At 42.5% G+C, this 23,814-nt stretch overlaps 2 protein-coding genes across 3 annotated transcripts in view; one reads left to right on the top strand and one right to left on the bottom strand.

Annotated features, from left to right (window-relative positions):
• LOC139572276 (collagen alpha-1(VI) chain-like) overlaps positions 1–23,814 on the bottom strand; it is a 66,643-nt gene that overhangs the window by 16,000 nt on the left and 26,829 nt on the right. The gene's annotated exons all lie outside the window — the stretch shown is intronic.
• On the top strand, positions 1,775–22,491 carry LOC139572273 (collagen alpha-4(VI) chain-like). 2 transcript variants are annotated; one of them, XM_071394921.1, is made up of 10 exons: positions 1,775–1,890; positions 15,347–15,474; positions 15,784–16,392; positions 16,476–17,063; positions 17,339–17,902; positions 18,024–18,638; positions 18,758–19,318; positions 19,472–20,029; positions 20,137–20,712; positions 20,829–22,491. In XM_071394921.1, the coding sequence occupies exons 2-10, from the start codon at positions 15,399–15,401 to the stop codon at positions 20,918–20,920; spliced, it is 4,239 nt and encodes a 1,412-aa protein (XP_071251022.1). In that variant the 5' UTR covers positions 1,775–1,890; positions 15,347–15,398; the 3' UTR covers positions 20,921–22,491. The 2 variants fall into 2 exon arrangements, with proteins under 2 accessions (XP_071251022.1, XP_071251024.1); XM_071394923.1 differs by having other exon boundaries at positions 1,787–1,890; positions 15,373–15,474.

Genomic DNA, 23,814 nt, shown 5'->3' with positions numbered 1-23,814 from the left:
AATTTGTGTCTTTTCGCACGAATTAAGAAGCACATAAATTCGTGTCTTTTCTCACGAATTAAGCCAGACTAAATCGCACAAAAACGCACGAAATCTGCTGAAATACATTTTGTACATACAGTGGGGAGAACAAGTATTTGATACACTGCCGATTTTGCAGGTTTTCCTACTTACAAAGCATGTAGAGGTCTGTCATTTTTATCATAGGTACACTTCAACTGTGAGAGACGGAATCTAAAACAAAAATCCAGAAAATCACATTGTATGATTTTTAAGTAATTAATTTGCATTTTATTGCATGACATAAGTATTTGATCACCTACCAACCAGTAAGAATTCCGGCTCTCACAGACCTGTTAGTTTTTCTTTAAGAAGCCCTCCTGTTCTCCACTCATTACCTGTATTAACTGCACCTGTTTGAACTCGTTACCTGTATAAAAGACACCTGTCCACACACTCAATCAAACAGACTCCAACCTCTCCACAATGGCCAAGACCAGAGAGCTGTGTAAGGACATCAGGGATAAATTGTAGACCTGTACAAGGCTGGGATGGGCTACAGGACAATAGCCAAGCAGCTTGGTGAGAAGGCAACAACTGTTGGCACAATTATTAGAAAATGGAAGAAGTTCAAGATGACGGTCAATCACCCTCGGTCTGGGGCTCCATGCAAGATCTCACCTCGTGGGGCATCAATGATCATGAGGAATGTGAGGGATCAGCCCAGAACTACACGGCAGGACCTGGTCAATGACCTGAAGAGAGCTGGGACCACAGTCTCAAAGAAAACCATTAGTAACACACTACGCCGTCATGGATTAAAATCCTGCAGCGCACGCAAGGTCCCCCTGCTCAAGCCAGCGCATGTCCAGGCCCGTCTGAAGTTTGCCAATGACCATCTGGATGATCCAGAGGAGGAATGGGAGAAGGTCATGTGGTCTGATGAGACAAAAATAGAGCTTTTTGCTCTAAACTCCACTCGCCGTGTTTGGAGGAATAGAAGGATGAGTACAACCCCAAGAACACCATCCCAACCGTGAAGCATGGAGGTGGAAACATCATTCTTTGGGGATGCTTTTCTGCAAAGGGGACAGGACGACTGCACCGTATTGAAGGGAGGATGGATGGGGCCATGTATCGCGAGATCTTGACCAACAACCTCCTTCCCTCAGTAAGAGCATTGAAGATGGGTCGTGGCTGGGTCTTCCAGCATGACAACGACCCGAAACACACAGCCAGGGCAACTAAGGAGTGGCTCCGTAAGAAGCATCTCAAGGTCCTGGAGTGGCCTAGCCAGTCTCCAGACCTGAACCCAATAGAAAATCTTTGGAGGGAGCCGAAAGTCCGTATTGCCCAGCGACAGCCCCGAAACCTGAAGGATCTGGAGAAGGTCTGTATGGAGGAGTGGGCCAAAATCCCTGCTGCAGTGTGTGCAAACCTGGTCAAGAACTACAGGAAACGTATGATCTCTGTAATTGCAAACTAAGGTTTCTGTACCAAATATTCAGTTCTGCTTTTCTGATGTATCAAATACTTATGTCATGCAATAAAATGCAAATTAATTAATAAAAAATCATACAATGTGATTTTCTGGATTTTTGTTTTAGATTCCTTCTCTCACAGTTGAAGTGTACGTATGATAAAAATTACAGACCTCTACATGCTTTGTAAGTAGGAAAACCTGCAAAATTGTCAGTGTATCAAATACTTGTTCTCCCCACTGTATATGCCCGAATTGAATGTGAGACTGTGTTGAACCATTCGATGATTCAGAGCGGGGTGTGAGGAGTGGCCGGCCGCACCAATTTCTGTAGAACAAGATAGGGCTTTGGGTTCTATAAGGGAATGGGATTCCTGCCTGCGCGCACCAGATAGTGCATCAGCCACATTGTAAGTTTATACCTTTTCCGCACGCTTTTTTGTTTGTTGTGCATGCTAACCTAGTCTACATTTAAATAATACAAAAATGTTGTGATTTAACGAATTTGCTCACAAAGTCTCAGTGTATATGCCTAATTATCCTTTTGAGGGACATACTTGGAAACATAATGTAGGTTTTATAGACAAACTTTTGAATTCAATGGGTGGTTTTGAGGATGTTATTCTAAGTGCAAAGTTGTTAAGTACATTTTTTAAAATGTAAAATAATCGTGTAGGCTAATAAAATAAATAGGCTGAAGTGAATTGATCACAAATCCCTCTATTGATGGTGTCCATTGGATAGGCCTACCTGTCGTCGCAATATGCGTTCATTTATGTTCAGCAAGTGAATAGTCTACTCTGAAATGTTAAACATTTAGGGCTACAAAGATAATAAAGCTGCCTTGGTGATTATAGTTAGGCTATAGACTGCATGCGCAACTTGCATGCTCAACATGTTTGAAGAGTGTATTGAACAAATTAATTAGTTAAAAATTATTATGGAAAATATATATCTTTGCCGTGGATAAACCGGATCAAAATAAACAGTAGAATGGTATGTGTGCGTACATGCATGTGTGCTTGAAATTCATTGTAAGAAATTGTCCATTTGCCAAAATCATGTTCTGAGAACATTTGGATAACTTTCTCAACAGTCTTTGTTCCCAAAATTGGTGTGTTGGTTGTAGACAAATGGTGTTCACTGGTAGTGGAGCCTCCTGCCAGCTGGATGCTGTAACAGTATTTCACAGACACTCCAGACTACTGCAGATCATGCTTATCATACTACCCACCATTAATCACCATGCTGTACAGTTGCATAATAGACCATTCCCCTGTTGAAGTACTTTTGTTCACTAATGAAGTTTGTCAATGGATGACGCCTTATGATGCTGGGATGTTAGCACCTTATGATGCTGGGATGTTAGTACCTTATGATGCTGGGATGTTAGCACCTTATGATGCTGGGATGTTAGTACCTTATGATGCTGGGATGTTAGCACCTTGTGATGCTGGGATGTTAGTACCTTATGATGCTGGGATGTTAGCACCTTATGATGCTGGGATGTTAGTACCTTATGATGCTATGATGTTAGCACCTTATGATGCTGGGCTGTTAGTACCTTATGATGCTGGGCTGTTAGTACCTTATGATGCTGGGATGTTAGCACCTTATGATGCTGGGATGTTTAAACCGTATGATGCTGGGATGTTAGCACCTTATGATGCTGGGATGTTAGCACCTTGTGATGCTGGGATGTTTAAACCGTATGATGCTGGGATGTTAGCACCTTGTGATGCTGGGATGTTAGCACCTTGTGATGTTTTGTTTTCTAACAGTGTATATCTAAAACCTCAAAGGGTTCATCGGCTGTCCCCATAGAATAACTATTTGAAGAACCCTTTTTGGTTCCAGGTAAAAACTATTGCAGCCAACACTTTTGGGTTCCTTGTAGAACCTTTTCTACAGAGGGTTCATTTGGGAAACCTTTTTTTCTAAGACAGTGTGATTGTTCTTTGGCCCAGATGAATGTCCACACGTTTGATTCTGGATTTTAGATGAGCCCCCCCCAATGCTTTATGAATAAAGGCAGCCAGCACTCACAAAGATGGTACATTATTTTGTTTTACTCCATAAGATTTTAGTTTGACTTTCCAGGAAACCATGAATCAAGGTTTGAGGTTGAGCAGGTACAATGTTTGTGATGCTGGTTGTAAACTCAAGACACAATGTTGAGTCTTCGTCTGACCAGATAAACACAGTCAAGCACAGTTTATAGGTGCTTCACATCCCTATCCACAGATCACACAAATTCGCATGCATGCATGCACGCACACACACACGCACGCACGCACGCACGCACGCACGCACGCACGCACGCACGCACGCACGCACACACACACACACACACACACACACACACACACACACACACACACACACACACACACACACACACACACCACACACCACAGAGCAGAGTGAATACATCCATCAGTAGGTCCAACCCAGAGACCAGACCATCTAGTGACTGTTTATGGTTTCCTGTTTATATCGCTGTTGGGGGAAATATTTTTTTCATGTTCAGGAAATTGCTCCAGGTGTGTTTACAGGTTCTGTCACGCCTTCTTCGACACCACATGAAGGCCTCCTCATCAAAACAATTAATTATAACCCACACAATAATTCACATTTCCTTTTGAAGTAGGATTCTTTCCTGTTGTGAGAAACTGGTCAAATGAAGATCCTGCATCTGTAACCATTATTCTGCCCTGCCCTCCACTTCTCTTTCCAAAGAACCTTTTCATTTAGATGGGATACTTTTGTTAAGACCAAAGTTTGGATACTTTCTCACTGTATCATTCAGTGTTGCTCTATTTCCTTTCAGGATAAACACAGTGTTCTCTTCTTGTTGTATCAGTCGGCATCACAATGCCCATAGATGTGCACCCTTCATTTGTTGTGGAATTTCATAATGGGGAATTTCCGCCTAATACACAAGACAGAGCCAATTAACGGGAAAGTGGCCTTTCAGACCATTTAGGGCAATGTGTAATTGTTTCACCCCCAGGCTCAGAATTGATCTTGCCAAAGCCACATATTTTCATATACGTCTGTCAAAAGTTTCCAACACAAACAATACCGTTTTTATTCTTCAATGACATGCAAACCACAACAGCCACATCAATAAGTGCCCTGACTTAATTTCTCAGATGTACTGGATCATATCACAGCCAAATCAGAGAAGTGTGCTAAGTTTGAAGCCAATAACAGCCGAGCAATAACATCTAATTAGTGCTACTCCAACTGCTTATGGTTCAAGTAGCCTTAAATATTGTTATACGGTCCCACACGGTCCCGTGTGGCTCAGTTGGTAGAGCATGGCGCTTGCAACGCCAGGGTTGTGGGTTCATTCCCCACGGGGGGACCAGGATGAATATGTATGAACTTTCCAAATTGTAAGTCGCTCTGGATAAGAGCGTCAGCTAAATGACTTAAATGTAAATGTAAATGTTATAGTTAAGCAATCTGGTACAATGTGATCATTACAATACGAATTCAGTGTAGTGTTCTGTTCTATTGATGATCAAGGTCACACAGTACAATGTTATTAACACTGTGTAATTACTGTGGTTGTTACTGTACTGCATGACAACACTATTGTAGCCAACACTACATTACTTAAATCTGCAACATTGGTTTACTGAAACCTCAGCCACTGATAGATGTCAACTGCATCAGAGATTCAAACTCACTCATCCACCGCCACATTGTGAATAACAGTAAGACTGCAGCAACCACTGCTGCCAAGGTGATCTAACTCAGCTACGTGACAAATAAGAATCTATAAGAACGTTTAAAAAAAAAACAAGAACAGTTTCACAGGCTTTCTGAATTTTCAAGATGATTGAAATTAGCTGTGATAGTGGTTTTCTGGAAAAGCTGCTGCCACTCTCCCTGTAAAAAGCCTTTTGAGAAACACACTGTCTGTGTAAACAAACTGACTGTGTTCAAACAGCTACCCGAAGAACACAATTCAGATTTTTTTTCCATATCCAATCTTTTTTTTCTGAGTGTCCAGACTCAGTGTCCAGACATTTTACCCATATCAGATTTGCTCATTCACACAGACGTAGCCTCTGAAGTAGATGGCCGGGCGGGGTGGATGTGGAGCCAGAGAAAGCAGGGGTACAAAGTGTAGAACCTACTTCCTACATTTGAATATACAAATTGATTTTATCAAACACGACTATGATACATTTTATCTCTGGGACCATCAGGATGACAAATCAGAGCAAGATTACAGAATGTAAGTAAATTATTTACCTTCAGAGGTGAATGTATCAAACCAGTTGCTGTGGTACGTGTTTTGTTGTTTTGCACTCTCCTCAAACAATAGTATGGTATTGTTTCACTGTAATAGCTACTGTAAATTGGACAGTGCAGTTAGATTAACAAGAATTTAAGCTTTCTGCCAATGTAAGACATGTCTATGTCCTGGAAAGTTTGCTGTTACTTACAACTGTCATGCTAATCACATTAGCGCACCTTAGCTCAAACGTCCCAGTATAGGGACACCGATCATGTAGAAGTTAAAATGTTGGGGTGGTTGCCATGGTAATGGCAGGTCATGTGCAAAAAAAGGAACACTACAGAGGAAATCAGTTCTGATTTGAGCATCTAGACTGAGGTCACATATGTAGCATCAGAATTGTATCAGGATTGAGATCCACATATGGTGGTGGTATACAGTAAATCATAAGTCAAAAGATCAGATTCCATGTGTTTTTTGTTGTTGCTGTTTACACATTAGGGACAAGATCAGATAGGTATCAGATATGGAAATAATTGGAAAAGATCTGAATTGGGCTGCCTATGTAAACACAGCCCCTGTGGTCCACAGCCAGACTAGCATGACCTGTAGTTCTGTACATTGAACAGCCAAGTTCCTTTGTTTACACCTCCTAAAGCCTCAACTTCTGTGTATAAAACACAGCCGGCACCAGCTGTAAATGGAAAGTGATAAGAAGTAAATGTTAGGCTTCTCTATTTAGAGAAAGAGGAGGGGAAGAAGGACATTGCATTGGTTATCCCCTAGGTCTAGGACGTCTTGTCAGCAGAGCTAACAACAGCATACAGCTGTGGGGAAGAGCTCTGAAATAGGATCCATTCACGTCTTCGGGCTTTATGATGATGATGATGTGTATGTTTAATGGAACAGTCAGGCAGCTGAAGCAGTTAATAACTGATGCCTAGCAGAACCCCACAGTCATCAGTTCAACAGTCAACATGGTTGATAGGTAACAAACATCAATTAAGCTTGAAATAAACCAGCCACTGAAACCCTATTGTTGATATATATGTTACGTTAAAGAGTCAGTCTTGGATATTGTACTGGACCGTTCTGACCATATACAATCTTGACCTTGACTCGTCATAAAGAGGTAAACAAAATGTTGGTGGTGGAATAATTGTCCTGTAGAAAGCTTTAAAGTACTCCATAATTTAACAGATCCCTTGTGCCTGAATGTTCACGGTCAATCTGTGACCACAGTTTCTGAGTGGAATAGATGATTTGCCATTGAAAACAATAGGCCCCCACTCTTTTAGACCCCACTCTGTTGACCGGAAAGGAACTGCTTTGAACGCTGCCTAAATAAACCGAGGTAGAGAACAGAGCGTGAAGGAAATGTGCATGGAGATTTGTTAGACCCAGATGTAAGTATATTCAGTGGACTCTGACCTGAACAAATGAGATGTGAAGACCGCCTTTCTTTTTTTTTACCCCCTTTTTAGTGGTTTCCAATTGTTAGTAGTTACTATCTTGTCTCATCGCTACAACTCCCGTACGGGCTTGGGAGAGACAAAGGTCGAGAGTCATGCGTCCTCCGAAACACAACCCAACCAAGCCGCACTGCTTCTTAACACAGCGCGCATCCAACCCGGATGCCAGCCGCACCAATGTGTCGGAGGAAACACCGTACACCTGGTTAGCGTGCACTGCGCCCGGCCCGCCACAGGAGTCGCTAGTGCGCGATGAGACAAGGACATCCCTACCGGCCAAACCCTCCCTAACCCGGACAACACTAAGCCAATTGTGGGTCGCCCCATGGACCTCCCTGTCGCGGCCGGCTGCGACAGAGCCTGGGCTCGAACCCAGAGTCTCTGGTGGCACAGAGACCACTGCGCCACCAGGGAGGCCAAGACCGCCCTTTCAATCACTGTCATTCAAGTGCGATTCTTGTTTGAAATGGGGCTCTACAAATCGTGATTACGTCCAGATGCATCCGGTTAGGATGGACCCCTGTTTCCTGAATTTCTCAACTCATTGGGATCGGGCCTCAACAAGCATTGGTATAAGACTCTTAAACAACCAGACACATACAGTACACATTAACCAGGCACACACACACACACACCCTCTCTCTGTTGATACAGTCAGTTTTAATTGCTGAGTTGATTATTGTTGAGCATTCTGACTGGAAAACTGTACAGTATGTTCCAGCCATTTCCCTTACCCTATCTCTGGAGTAAGTCTGACTGGACCCAGGCACATCAAGCATTGCTTTTTTAAAGGGAAACCTGTCAGAATTGTAATTTTATTTTAGTTGACTTGCAAGATAGGACGGCATATTTGGAATCCATTTGGGAATGGTGGTCGAATCTACAGATAATCCATAAATGAAGTATTTTCAGAAGGGCCTTTGTCCTAAATACGTTTATAGGCTGTTTTACATTAGCTGAATCCTGTCCTAAAGACATTTATAGGCTGTTTTACAGTAGCTGAATCCTGTCCTAAAGACATTTATAGGATGTTTTACATTAGCTGAATCCTGTCCTAAAGACATTTATAAGCTGTTTTACATTAACTGAATCCTGTCCTAAAGACATTTATAGGGTGTTTTACATTAGCTGAATCCTGTCCTAAAGACATTTATAAGCTGTTTTACATTAACTGAATCCTGTCCTAAAGACATTTATAGGGTGTTTTACATTAGCTGAATCCTGTCCTAAAGACATTTATAGGCTGTTTTACATTAGCTGAATCCTGTCCTAAAGACATTTATAGGATGTTTTACATTAGCTGAATCCTGTCCTAAAGACATTTATAGGCTGTTTTACATTAGCAGAATCCAGTCCTAAAGACATTTATAGGCTGTTTTACATTAGCTGAATCCTGTCCTAAAGACATTTATAGGCTGTTTTACATTAGCTGAATCCTGTCCTAAAGACATTTATAGGCTGTTTTACATTAGCTGAATCCTGTCCTAAACACATTCACATTTATAGGCTGTTTTACTTTAGCAGAATCCAGTCCTAAAGACATTTACAGGCTATGCTGTAGATTAGCTGAATCTTGTCCTAAAACATATTTATACGCTGTGTTGTGCATTAGGTGAATCCTGTTCGGAAGTGAAAGAAACGAGGAAGAATAATTCAGATAAGCGGCCCTCTTCGACATGCCCTTCTGACCCAGTTGAAGTCAGAAGTTTACATACACTTAGGTTGGAGTCATTAAAAATAGTTTTTCAACCACTCCACAAATTTCTTGTTAACAAACTATAGTTTTGGCAAGTCGGTTAGGACATCTACCTTGTGCATGACACAAGTAATTTTCCCAAAAATTGTTTACAGACAGATTATTTCACTGTATCACAATTCCAGCGGGCCAGAAGTTTACATACACTAAGTTGACTGTGCCTTTAAACAGCTTGGAAAATTCCCGAAAATGATGTCATGGCTTTAGAAGCTTCTGATAAGCTAATTGACATAATTTGAGTCAATTGGAGGTGTACCTGTGGAGGTATTTCAAGGCCTACCTTCAAATTCAGTGCCTCTTTGCTTGACATCATGGGAAAATCAAAAGAAATCAGCCAAGACCTCAGCCAAGAATTGTAGACCTCCACAAGTCTGGTTCATCCTTGGAAGCAATTTCCAAACGCCTGAAGGTACCACGTTCATCTGTACAAACAATAGTACGCAAGTATAAACACCATGGGACCACGCAGCCATCATACCGCTCAGGAAGGAGACGCGTACTTTGGTGCGAAAAGTGCAAATCAATCCCAGAACAACAGCAAAGGACCTTGTGAAGATGCTGGAGGAAACAGGTACAAAAGTATCTATATCCACAGTAAAACGAGTCCTATATCGACATAACCTGAAAGACCGCTCAGCAAGGAAGAAGCCACTGCTCAAAAACCGCCATAAAAAAGCCAGACTACGGTTTGCAACTGCACATGGGGACAAAGATTGTACTTTTTGGAGAAATGCCCTCTGATCTGATGAAACAAATATAGAACTGTTTGGCCATAATGACCATTGTTATGTTTGGAGGAAAAAGGGGGAGGCTTGTAAGCCGAAGAACACCATCCCAACCATGAGGCACGTGGGTTTCAGCATCATATTGTGTGGGTGCTTTGCTGCAGGAGGGACTGGTGCACTTCACAAAATATATGGCATCATGAGGATGGAAAATTAAGTGGATATATTGATGCAACATCTCAAGTCATCAGTCAGGAAGTTAAAGCTTGGTCGCAAATGGGTCTTCCAAATGGACAATGACCCCAAACATACTTCCAAAGTTGTGGCAAAATGGCTTAAGGACAACAAAGATAAGGTATTGGAGTGGCTATCACAAAGCCCTGACCTCAATCCTATAGAAAATTTGTGGGCAGAACTGAAAAAGCATGTGCGAGCAAGGAGGCCTACAAACCTGACTCAGTTACACCAGCTCTGTCAGGAGGAATGGGCCAAAATTCACCCAACTTATTGTGGGAAGCTTGTGGAAGGATACCCAAAACATTTGACCCAAGTTAAACAATTTAAAGGCAATGCTACCAAATACTAATTGAGTGTATGTAAACTTCTGACCCACTGGGAATGTGATGAAAGAAATAAAAGCTGAACTAAATCATTCTCTCTACTATTATTCTGACATTTCACATGTTTTAAATAAAGTGGTGATCCTAACTGACCTAAGACAGGGATTTTTTACTCTGATTAAATGTCAGGAATTGTGAAAAACTGAGTTTAAATGTATTTGGCTAAGGTGTATGTAAACTTCCGACTTCAACTGTACATCAAAATACTGATGATAATAAAATAAAATTGTGTTCTGAAATGAAATGTTGGCCTCTGTTCACTTTAATACATGTACATAAAAAAGCTCAATATTGCAATTCAATACATCTAACAATGACATGGAGGATTTTGTGAAACTGGCATCTCACATATCAAAAACACTGATGATAAAATAAAATTGTGGCCTCTGTGAAATGACATTTTGACATCCTTTAAAAGTAAATTTAAAAAACTATATTGCAATACAATAAATCTTGGTTTTAAAGAGTTTACTGTGCAGTTTTTAGAGTCACAGGAAACAGTTTGGGACAATAAACAAACTTGAATCATCACAACTGTAAGACATGTGTATATCAAATGCTTTGTGACAGAAAAGCTCTCTAATGTCCACTACATAAGGTCCCTCTGTTGTACACCCAACTCTATCTGCATTAAAATGTTCATCAAGACATATTGTTTGTAGGGCAAAAGTATCCAACAGTAACCTCTCATCTTTAACAACAACATGGTGGATTTTCTGAAAAACTGGCATCTCACAATGGACTTTAAGACAAACAACTAAACCTGAACGATGCATATTTCCATGGTGTTTGGCCCATTTAACATTTAAAACCGTGGTGTCAATTGGTACCTGAAGAGTCTCAGCCATCTTACAGCCACAGTCCACCACATTTAAAGATAACATTTTACCTGGACCGATCATGACTCTGTTGGTGTCAAATGTCTGCCAACTGTATGCTATTTGACTTTGGTGTTTTTTTGTCAATGTTTTAGTTAAATTTTTGAAGCATTTTAAAGCTTTTTAATAGTTTTTTAAAGAAATTATGCCTTGCTTCATAGTGCATGCACCAGCTATGCAAAACTGGTCCAATTTTAAGCATACATGTGGGGTAATGCATCATAAAATGATGCTTTGGTAGCAACCTCTTTTTTTGGAAACCATTGCTTGAATAACCTGTGTTGTTCTGCGATTAAGTGTTGTAATACCCTTTGATATCATTGGAGAAAATACAATGTTTACTATCTGAAGCAACAGCAACAGTAAATACCAGTGTAGATCATTTGGGCGTGCATACTGTCCATAAACCACTAAAAGTGGTATAACTTAATGTTACTGTAGCTAGCTAGCTAATTAGCTCTAGCTAGATGATCACATTAGCATCTGACTATGCAAATCGTGCAGTAACAGTAAGCCTACACTACAGTGCTAGCTAGCTGTAATGTTGCTCAACAGTTTTAATTTGCACACAAAGTTAACCAATAACAGTGAACTTACCTGGAATTCTAATTAAGTTAAGAAATGATGAAATTCTGTGGTTCTGTGAATGACTACTGATGTTTGGCGGATCCACGCTCTCGATCTGTCCACTCTTTCCATTCACGAGACACTTGCAAATGGACAATGGTGGCAAACTCTAAATTTAACCAAAATTAGTGGCCGTGGTCATGCTGTTTCACTCCAATAGAATTGTATCTGTATTTTTGCTCTCACTCTAGCGGCCGCTGGTAATAATTACACTCTAAAATGATTTCATTTCACTACTTGAGAGGAAAATAATTTTTACTCCAGAATAAACACAAAACGTTCTACATAGAAAGAAAGGTGCTAAGAGTGTCTTGTGATCTGCCAATTGATATAGACATGACTATATTGAAGTGTCTTGTGATCTGCCAATTGATATAGACATGACTATATTGAAGTGTCTTGTGATCTGCCAATTGATATAGACATGACTATATTGAAGTGTCTTGTGATCTGCCAATTGATATAGACATGACTATATTGAAGTGTCTTGTGATCTGCCAATTGATATAGACATGACTATATTGAAGTGTCTTGTGATCTGCCAATTGATATAGACATGACTATATTGAAGTGTCTTGTGATCTGCCAATTGATATAGACATGACTATATTGAAGTGTCTTGTGATCTGCCAATTGATATAGACATGACTATATTGAAGTGTCTTGTGATCTGCCAATTGATATAGACATGACTATATTGAAGTGGCTTGGGGGAAGGAGACTAGTGTGGCCAAATCCATCTCTCAAACAGGACAGCCCCCCCCTCGTTATACCTGCACAGACTGGTTTCTTCAGAAAGGTTTGATTTTAACCATCAGTCCAGTGTCATCGCACACACTTCTGAGGTACATGCACACGCACACACACACACGCATGTGCAATCGTGTGCAAACACACACAGACACACGCATGTATGAACACACACACGCACACGCACACACACACACAAGCAATCAGGGACCTTAGATGTTGTCTGATGCACTGCATCTGGAACTGATTGGCTATCTATTTACAGAGCAGCAACCCAGAGAAATCCATTTAATCCAGATGCTTCATGTTTGGCCAACTGTGCTCTGAAGTCATTAAATGTTTGCCCTTGATTTTACTGTAAGATACTCAAATAGTCAAAGTAGCCTTTCCTCCACCTCCACATTGCCTCAAACTATTTAAAAAATGTATAATCTAATTTAGGCACTGACATGTAACCGGTGTGAAATAGCTAGCTAGCTAGTTAGTGGTGCGCGCTAGTGGCATTTCAATCAGTGACAAGACTCTCTCTGAGACCTTGAAGTAGTTGTTTCCCTTGCTCTGCAGTGGTCCATGGTACTAATGTAAAGGCTTTTGTGGAGCGATAGGTAACGATGCTTCGTCTGAGGCAATTGTTGATGTGTTCATAGGATCCCTATTTTCGAGCCCAGGTTGGGGTGAGGAGAGTGACGGAAGCAACACTGTTACACATGCATGAGCAGGGTTGGGTAGGTTACTTTCTAAATGTAATCCGTTACAGTTACTAGTTAACTGTCCAAAATTGTAATCAGTAATGTAACTTTTGGATTACCCAAACTCAGTAATGTAATCTGATTACATTCCGTTACTTTTTGGTTACTTTCCCCTTAAGCGGCATTAGAAGAATGCCTCTTAAGGGGAAATTGCAGAGAAATTGCAGGGATTTCCCTTAACGGGAAATTGCATCTATTGCAGGATAAATCAATGTTAAAGTTTACATAGCTGGCCATATATGGATGTTAAATTTTACTTTATGGGTTGGTTATGTAGGCTTCTTCTAACCCATCACTTTCTACTACATATAATAATACGATTCAATTATATTTTTACATTAAAAATCTAAGTCTATCAGAAATCCAGTCATTCCAATAAATGTTATGCCCCTTGATCTTCAAGAATAGGACTTGGAAATATGGAAGTATAGATTAGCCAAATTGTTTAATCTGAGCATGACCCCAAAATGAAGGACTTATTAGCCAGCCCTACTCTGTTGTTTATGATTTTATTGTCATGGAGGACTGATCGGGCTCATTGATTTGAGTTGAAAGATAAATTCTTCGCTCATGGAATTGCATGCTTTGAGCACTACTGGAAAGTGCAATTTACATGGGAAAAATGAATACCATATGCTGCATTTGCTATAGGCCTATTGTTTACCTTTTTGTTGGTGACACTTTGATATCTTGATAATATGCAGATGTTTAAATGGCAAATCCACAGATGAAACAACAACAAAACGGTTGCCCCGCCTCTGTTTTGGTAAAAAGCTAAGGGATGGGCCTGGAGAAATGTAACCACTCTCAGATTAATAGACAGAGCTATGGACACAAGGACTGGTCATCCAAAATGATTGATATCAAAATGACTGACCATCCATGATATCCATGTTATGAGGCTATACAGTGTTGGTTTACATTTACAATGTTTACAAACATTGGAGTAAAACAATCTTATATTTTGAGTTCTCATGGAGTGTGACAGTTAAATTAAGCTCATGAGGCATGTATAAGTTATACTCTTCAAGAATAAATGGATATATATACATATACATACAATTTATAAGTCTAAAAATGGATGTAGCAACTACAGATTGTCCCTTTAAGTCTATTAAAGGTGTACAAGGTTGAGCATGTGTCCATTAGGCCTATGGATTTTTTTGATTAGCATGAATTGGATTGAGCAATAAAAGCCCCACTTTTATTCCCTAGGCTTGGATCCGCACTATGCAGCTGTTGCAAGACCACATTTTTCACCGGCTGTCCACTGGTTTAAAAAAAAAAAAGATTGATAGGCAGCTTAAAATTCTTGAATTCAACCATTATTGTGTTCAAATACACATATAGATTTGTGAACAGCCATCCACAACAACCACAATCCATAAGGAGCAAATAGCTAAATGAGAGAGGTGCCGTGTGATTTACATCAATGCACTATATAGATATCAATAATAAGTGATATCTGTATCGCCCTAGACTACACCACTGCTGTCATCTTTACCTCCAAGCATTTATTCAAGTTGGATAATGTTTGGATGCCGACAGCAATCGCACCATTGGAAGACATAGCTTTGACTGTAGACTACAGAAGCCCATTCCTGCTCTTTTCCCACAATCCATCAAACACATTTGGTGTGCCATCATAGTGGTCTCTGATTTGTGGTCAGACTCGCTCAGGTAGAACAAACTTAAACTCGCTCCTTTTTTCAATGCTGATTTGAATGTCATTGAAAAAAACGAAGTGTTAAAGATTAGGTTTTTTCGCAAAAACATCCTTTCTGAATTTAAAAAGAATCCTTGAAGTAATCATGTTGTTTTTCAGATGTATCTGTACATGTAATCCGTTACTCCCCAACCCTGAGCATGAGCATGAGTAGTGCAAAATAATCTGTTATCATGTAAGAAAAATGTACAAATGAAGGCTAGGATGTCACAGGATGCTATGTTTAAATTCGATCTAACCACATTTCAGTTGAATCTGTTGTCAACACAACTTGATCTGATAAACAGCAACTTTCTGTGTTCCAACAGTTGATCTGTCCATGTTTGTGTTGAAGGAGATAGACTAGAGAAACGTTCCAACATGGAAGGGACACAGGGCCTCCTGGCCATCTTCACCATAGCTACATGTTTTCTGGTTAACGGAGCACAAAAAACAGGTAAGCATGTTTGTCTATTGACATCTGAATCATTCCAGAATGCAGACCGCAGTCCAGAATGGCATAAACAGAGAAGCATTGAAGAAATACCAGACAAATACAAAATGATGACCAACTCTTTGGGGCTTCAGACTGCTGAGCAGTTATAAGAAATGTGTTTTTATAAAAGCACGATAAAAATAATATTTGATTAATAGATTGATTTATTGATTAATTGCTTTCATTGCTCATCCCATGAGCAAAAATCCTTGTGGTTTAGACACTTGTACGGAATTCCATTGGCTGACGACTGTTTTCTTCCCCTCCCAGTCTGCAAGGAAGAGGCCGTGGCCGACATCGTCTTCCTGGTGGACGGTTCATGGAGCATCGGCTCAGAGAACTTCAAACAGATTCGCCAGTTCTTGTACACGCTGGTCAACAGCTTTGACGTGGCCCCCGACCATGTGCGCATCGGGCTGGTCCAGTACAGCAACACGCCGCGCACCGAGTTCCTCCTCAACACCTTCCAGGACAAACAGGACATCCTGCAGTACATTAACAACCTGCGTTATATGGGCGGTGAAACCAACACGGGCCTGGGCCTGGACTTCCTGCTGAACGAGCTCTTTGTTGACCGCGCAGGGAGCCGGGTGAATGAGAACGTGCCCCAGATCGCCGTGGTGATCACTGACAGTGAATCAATGGACAATGTGGGGCTGCATGCCCTTAAGCTGAAGAAGCAGGGCGTCACGCTGTACGCCATCGGGATCAAAGAAGCAGACGAAGATCAGCTGAAGGAGATTGCCACTACACCTCACAACCAGCACGTGTACAGCGTGTCGGACTTTGCTGCGCTGCAGGGGATCTCCCAGAGCCTCATCCAGGTGCTGTGTACTACCGTAGATGAGGCAAAGAGACCAATATCCAAAGTGGTACAAGGTACTATGACAGTGTATTTATTGCTTCCATTTGAAAAATATTCTTTATAAATAAATTACATGATTATTTTCCTTAATCTCCAGAGTGCCTCAACGCCACAGTGGCTGACATTGTGTTCCTTGTGGATGGCTCCACCAGCATCAGCCCAACAAACTTCCAGGAGGTTCGTAAGTTTCTCCACAGCTTCATCGAGGGGCTGGATATCGGAGCGGACAAGGTTCGCGTAGGACTGGCCCAGTTCAGTAATGAGATCCAGAAGCAATTCCATTTGGGGGAACATACGGACCAAAGGGCCCTACTGGAGCAAGTGGACAGGCTTCCACAGCTCGGGGGAGGCACAGCCACCGGCAAAGCCATTACTGTCCTTCGGGAAGAGTTTTTCACCAAGGCCAACGGGAGCCGCGCTGATCAGAGGGTGCCTCAGATTGCTGTGGTGCTCACCGACGGGGAGTCTGCGGACGACGTAGAGCTGCCAGCCAAGGCGCTAAGGAAGCAAGGGGTCATTGTGTTTGCTATTGGAGTTGGGGCAGCCAACATCAACGAGCTGAAGGATATCGCTAACAGGCCCCACAAGCATTTCCTGGTCAACATAGAAAGTTTCCAGGCCCTACAAACACTTTCTCAGGGTCTGCTGCAGACTGTCTGTGTCTCCATGGAGAGCCAGAGGATGGGTAAGGGACTTTTATACTTTTATAAGGAAACATACTGTATGTTGTAACAAATTATGAATGTTGAACTTGCAAAGTATGTAATCCAAGTGACTTGCCTTAGTTGTACCATGGGATACCATTCTAAGCAAAAGTATGCAACCTTGAGAGGCAGACATTGGTTACGGCCGCTTGTGCCAACATTAAAGTCAACATTAAAAGGACAATTTCTAAAAATGAAAATAAAATATGACATACATTCACACTGTTGTCATAACAATTATTCTTAATTTTTTCAGCTCTAATCCCAAAGTTCTCTGATATCTTCTTCCTGGTGGACAGCAATATGATGCAGGCAGACTTCCAGCTCGTCAGAACCCTTCTGATGCGACTGGTCAACCAGCTCAACCCGTGCACTAAAACAATGCGTCTGGGTCTGGCCCAGTTTGCCCAGGACACCAAGGTGGAGTTCTTACTGAACACCCACAACACCAAGGAAGAATACTTGGCAGCTCTCAGGAAATTCAGGCTGCCCCTGCGTCCCAACAGGTCTCGTCACCTGGGCGATGCCCTGGAATACGCCCGTGCACACTTCTTCACTACAGCGTCTGGTGGCCGTAATGAACAAGGCTACCGGCAGTTTCTAGTCACGGTGACAGGGGGGGATTCAAAGGATAACGTGATGAAGGTGGCACGTACTATCAAATCTGAAGGGACAACCATTGTGTCTATCGGGTTGGGTGAATCTACACTTCCAGAGCTAAAGTTAATGGCCACCTCACCATTCTTTTACCAGACTACACCCATCGCCTCTGTGCTAAAGACTGTTTTTGAGACTGAAGAGGTGGTCACTGTGACTGACGGTAAGGGCATTTGTGGATTTTTGCTGAATTAAGTGAATATCTGATCTCTTGTGAAATAATTGCTCATTATACATAAAGGATAACAGATTGCTGTTGACTAACAATTTCCTCTCTATTGCAGATTGCAGTGAAGCTTCACTGGCTGACATTGTGTTTATAGTTGATGTGTCTTCGAGCTATAGAACTGCAAACTTCCAGCTGGTTCGTGGATTCATCCACAAGATAGTGGACGGCCTAGATATGGACTTCAACAGGGTGAGGGTGGGTATTGTCCTCTATAGCAACAAGGCCTCGGCCCAGGTCTACCTCAACTCCTTCCAAGATAAAACAAATATCCTTCAGTTCATCAAGATCCTGCCCTACCGTCGCGGTCTCACATACACTGGCGAGGCCCTGGAGTATGCCAGGGAGAAGATGTTTATCAAGGAGAGGGGCAGCCGGAAAGAACAGGGGGTGCAGCAGGTGGCGATAGTCATCACCGGAAAGTCCCAGGACAACGTAACTTCTCATGCCGCTGCACTGCGCAGAGCTGGTGTCACTGTCTACGCAGTGGGGATCAAGGATGCTGACGAGAACGAGCTGAGACAGATTGCTTCAGATCCCCCTAACAAGCACGTATTGCATGTGGACAGCTTTGCCAAGCTCAAGACCCTGGAGAAGAGCCTGAAGAGCGTGTGCTACAACATCCTGAAAAAAGCAGTCAAAGACAACGCAAGGACATACACTGCCAAGCAAAGTGAGATCAAAATGACTGTACCAATGCTTCTTGTTGTTTAATTTGTAGAGGAATGTTGATACAGATGTAATGTGGTCTCCGAGATGACACTAATGCTTTCTTTTCTCTTTTGATTCTAGGCTGTTTGCAGACAGATGAAGCAGACATGTTCTTCCTGATCGACCACTCAGGGAGTATTGAATATCCAGACTTTGCTGACATGAAGACATTTATTAAAGAATTCATACACACATTCCACATCGGACCGCATCATGTCCGCGTGGGTGTGGTAAAGTTCTCTGATACACCAGCTCTTGAGTTTGATTTGACAACCTACCCTGACAAACCTTCAGTGGAGAAAGCAGTGGATGGTATCATCCAACTTGGAGGCGGGACAAGTACCGGATTAGCGCTGACCTCTATGGGTCCCTACTTTGATCGGGCTAAGGCCACCCGTAGTAACAAAGTTCGCGAGTACCTCATTGTCATCACAGATGGAGAGTCTCAAGACAACGTGAAGGATCAAGCAGCAAAGCTGAGGGCGCAGGGCATCACCATATATGCCATTGGGGTGAATCTAGCTAACGATGCACAGCTGCTGGAGATTGCTGGCAGCCAAGAGAAGAAGTTCTTTGTCAACAACTTTGACGCTCTGAAACCAATAAAAAATGACATCATCACAGATATCTGCTCCCCTGATAGTAAGGGCATCTCTATTGTTTTAAGTGTTACATCTTGATTTATTTTCTGATTTCAGTAAAAATATGAAACACCTTGTCTCTTGCCAGGGATTGATTATGAGCACACATTGAGTTATAACAACAGCTAAATTAATATTTGTTCTCTTTTCACAGTTTGCAAGGACATGAAGGGGGACGTCCTCTTCTTGATCGACAGCTCAGGTAGTATCAACAACCCAGACTTCCAGAAGATGAAGGTCTTCATGCAATCCATCATCAACAAATCTGACATAGGCCTGGATAAAGTGCACGTGGGCATCATACAGTTCAGCACCAGCCAACAGGTGATCTTCCCTCTCAACAAGCATAACGATAAGGAAGGCATGTTGCAGGATTTACAAACAATGCAACAGATAGGCGGGGGCACACTCACCGGCGAAGCCCTGTCCTACACCTCGCAGTTCTTTGACCCACCGAAAGGAGGGCGCACTAACGTGAAGCAGTTCCTGATTGTCGTAACCGATGGTGAGGCACAGGATGAGGTAACGTCTGCTGCCAAGAAACTTCAAGACAAGGGTGTGATCATCTACGCTATTGGGGTGGTCAATGCCAACAATACACAGTTACTGGAGATCAGTGGTGCACAGGAGAGGGTCTACTCCGAGAGGGACTTTGATGCACTCAAGGCTTTGGATAGCCAACTGGCATTGGCAATCTGTGATCCGGAGAGAGGTGAGTGCCACTTGGTTCATGAAACGTTACTTAAAAGCAACAATGAGTTCACATTTCTTAGATTTTGACATTGATATTTTCCTCTATCTCTTCTTCTCTTCCACCAGAGTGTGTGAGGACGGAGATCGCAGACATTATTTTCTTGGTGGACGGCTCCACCAGCATCAGCTCAGATAATTTTGACATAATGAAAAACTTCATGATGTCCGTGGTCAATGAAACCTCTGTTGGGGAGAAGCAGACACGCTATGGTCTGATTGTCTTTTCAGACGACCCCGAGTCTAAATTCACACTCAACGAATACAAATCTAAGAGAGACGTCAATAGTGCCATCACAAAGCTTAGAGAGCCCAGTGGAGACACCTACACTGGCAAGGCCCTCAAGTATTCCTTGGGTTATTTTGGTGCACAGTACGGCGGGCGAAAGGCCCTAAATGTTCCCCAGTGGTTGATGGTGATCACAGATGGTGAGGCTACTGACTCCTATAGCCTAGCTGGGCCAGCCAAGGAGCTACGGGACAATGGGATCATAGTATATAGCATCGGAGTGGTTGGAGCAAATAAGCAAGAGCTTGAGCTCATGGCAGGGGACACGAATAAGGTTTTCTTTGTGGATGACTTCCATAAACTAGACACACTGCACAAAAATATTTCCTTTGAATTCTGCCAAACCAGCAAACCAGGTAAGACAGAATCCAACTGTAAAAACCTCTAAGCTGAAAGTATAAAGCCTTGTAGCATAAGCATGTTCAAATTAGATGGTTCAACATGGATCTGACGTCTTCTCTTCTCCTCTTAGTCTGTGAAAAAACGCAGGGGGATCTGGTCTTGTTGATTGACAGCTCAGCTTGGTTATTTCTGCGTGTATGGACAGGCAGGCAAGGTTGCTGAGTCGAGGGTTTGCCATTTTGTTTCTCATGTAGGTTTTTACACGCTGCATGCAGGAAAAACTGCGCTCACATGACGCGGAGGTTACTGGCAGTGTGACAGATATGCGTACAAGTTTATAGATGTCCACGAAAGAGTCTTTGAAGGGTTTAAGCATGGACAGGAACTCCAGTGTGCTGCTAATTGTCTCGCCATGTTATTTTCTTCTTTCCAAGAGCCGGCACACTTGGTGCACCTCCGCCAGCAGATTGTCCTCTCTGATTCCATAGTGCTGTGCCATGAGCACAAGGCTCTCCTTTTGAAGGAATCTGGCAAGCTTGGGGTTGAGGGCTGACGTTCCCATGAGAACTGTACCTGCTTCTGTGGAAAAGCGTTGGGTCTTTTCGTTCACCAGGCGGTCAATGACAGGGTAGAACGAGGACGTTCGGAGTTAATCCGGAGAGGACATGGATGGATGTTCGGTTTGAATTGGAGCTTCAGCTATAAAGTCCTGTAGATGGCGAGGATGTTGGGATTGTCTCTTCTCTTGTGGGGGCGGCGGTTGTACGGCGAGATCGACCTTTGCGCACAGGGCCTCTGCCTTGCTCCATATGGCTCTCCAAGAGTCCTCCGTGCGCTTTTCTTTTATACTTGTGATGACGGAGTGTGCGAGGTCAGTGGCAGTCTCGAGCAAAAGATCAGGGGACTGTAGAGTGTCAGAAATGAACTTTGCTGTGCGGAACAGATCCTCAAACAGGATAAGGTGGAAGATGAATTCAGAATCAATGGGTGTGAGTAGTGACCGCGCGTCAGTCGATCTGTGGGAATTTGGCTGCGACTTAATGTCCTTTAAGGTTGCAATGATGGCTGGGAGGGTTTTTTGCACAGCGAGTAGTACTGGCAGGACCATCGCGTATTAGACAGTTTCTTGAGTTTAATGGGCTGCTGTGAAGGCTGAAGTTCCCTTTGCTTCATAATGAAATGGGCATGGACAAATGAGCCTGAGAAAAACTTTACGTATTTACCTCGCTGGTTGGATATTTAACAATTATTTACTTAACAAACAGTAAGATATTTCTGTCCTGCTAATGCTGTGTTTTATGGTCTCCATTCTAGCACCCTGCAGCTAATCTGGGCTTATGGTTTTACTAGAAATAGCTTGAGCTGATAATTGATGGATATCTCAGTGATCAAAACCAACAGCCACATTCCATTCTATGATTAGTGGTGCATATTAGACATATGTCTCTGGTCTGATTGAGCCTGCATTCCATAGACAATATATGATGTATGTTTAGCCGGGATAGAGATGGCCTGGAGGAGCAGGACAAAGGCCTCAGTATTCCTAAGTATCCTGGCATCTGGGAAACTAAGACAAGTTGGGGTTAAAACAACACCAGAGGCAGATGACCAGGAGATGAACCCAGAGTGACTTAGGATGGCCCTTAGTCTGAATGGGAAGGGTGGAGACAGCCATGACAGCATTTTTAGGTCTATTATATATACAACTCTGCATTTCTGTGAAGGTTAAGCCTCGGCAACACAACTTAGGGTGTGCGGTCGACGGTTTCATTATTGCAATAATTAATCGATGTTGAATAAAGATGATTGTTTGAATAATTGTCCAAGTCTCTCTCAGTGCTGAGATTTCCACGACAAGGGCCATGCCTGCTCTTTGAAACTTTGACTAAAAAGTTTTCAACACAGCTCGAGAAATTGGAGAGATGTTTCACTTTATACATATGCCAGAGTCACTGCTTCCTCAAAGACACCTATACTGGTCTGGCTGTTGATAAAAGCCAAGGTGTTGTTTGGATGTCAATGGCTAGTGGTGCAATTCAAGTTTATTGGTCCAGACAAGGAGTTGGAACCAGTACAGGGAATAGAACCGAAAACACTTTCATGGAACAGAAACGGAACCGGGAGTGAAAGTGATCAGTACTGTTCCAGAACATAATTGTTATTTTAAAAGCATGGGAATCGGTTTATAACGTTATTTTACGTTCCCGGCATTTTTTTTTCTAGTCCCACAAATGCAAAGTCCTCCCTCTGTCACTCAGAAACTTCTTCCAGTGTCTACTTGCAAGCTGAAAATCTTTACCAGTGTGTGTGTGTTTAGGCTACTGTAGCCCCTCCCCCCTCCAAAGCATAGGCTACTGTAGCCCCTCCTCCCTACAAAGCATAGGCTACTGTAGCCCTCCCCCCTCCAAAGTATAGGCTACTGTAGCCCCTCCCCCCTCCAAAGCATAGGCTACTGTAGCCCCTCCCCCCTACAAAGCATAGGCTACTGTAGCCCCTCCCCCCTCCAAAGCATAGGTTACTGTAGCCCCTCCCCCTCCAAAGCGTAGGCTACTGTAGCCCTTCACCCCCCAACGCATAGGCTACTGTGTTGACGTTACCATAGACTACTGTATTGACGTTACCCTAGGCTACTGTACTGACGTTACCATAGGCTACTCTACTGACGTTACCATAGGATACTGTACTGACGTTACCATAGGATACTGTACTGACGTTACCATAGGATACTGTACCTCCGTTACAAGCATGATTCAGAAGATAGGGAGAGAGATTTAATTAGCTGGAGAATAATTAACTTTTATAATACTAGTTAAGAATTCTATCTAGTTATCACGTTTCACATTGGATATGTTAACTACAAAAAGGAAACGTGTTTTTAATTCTGCTGCCGCTCTGCACACACAAGCTTGTTAGCTCAAAGGACATTCAAAGTTCCTCCATAGAAGCTCCTCTTCATAGGTATAATTCTGTGGACCTAATTCAGATAACTCATGTCATAACAAGATGCCCAGCGCTTCAAGCCTCCTCCTCAACCTTCTCTCGCTCTCTCGCCACCTGCAAAATTTCAGTCGCCATAGGCTACACTTGTCTGTCCATCACGCATGTAAACAACTCGT

This window comes from Salvelinus alpinus, chromosome 4, assembly GCF_045679555.1.
Source record: "Salvelinus alpinus chromosome 4, SLU_Salpinus.1, whole genome shotgun sequence".
Lineage (NCBI taxonomy): Eukaryota > Metazoa > Chordata > Actinopteri > Salmoniformes > Salmonidae > Salvelinus > Salvelinus alpinus.
The sequence above is the reverse complement of the archived record's forward strand: the minus strand, read 5'-3'. Positions and strand labels throughout refer to the sequence as shown.

What these genes read in the sequence shown, in the direction of transcription:
- LOC139572273 (XM_071394921.1), top strand. Translation starts at nt 15,399, where the DNA reads ATGGAAGGGACACAGGGCCTCCTGGCCATCTTCACCATAGCTACATGT. An exon ending in AGATATCTGCTCCCCTGATA is followed by an intron (nt 19,319 to 19,471) that starts GTAAGGGCATCT and finishes CTCTTTTCACAG; the next exon opens with TTTGCAAGGACATGAAGGGG. An exon ending in AATCTGTGATCCGGAGAGAG is followed by an intron (nt 20,030 to 20,136) that starts GTGAGTGCCACT and finishes CTCTTCCACCAG; the next exon opens with AGTGTGTGAGGACGGAGATC.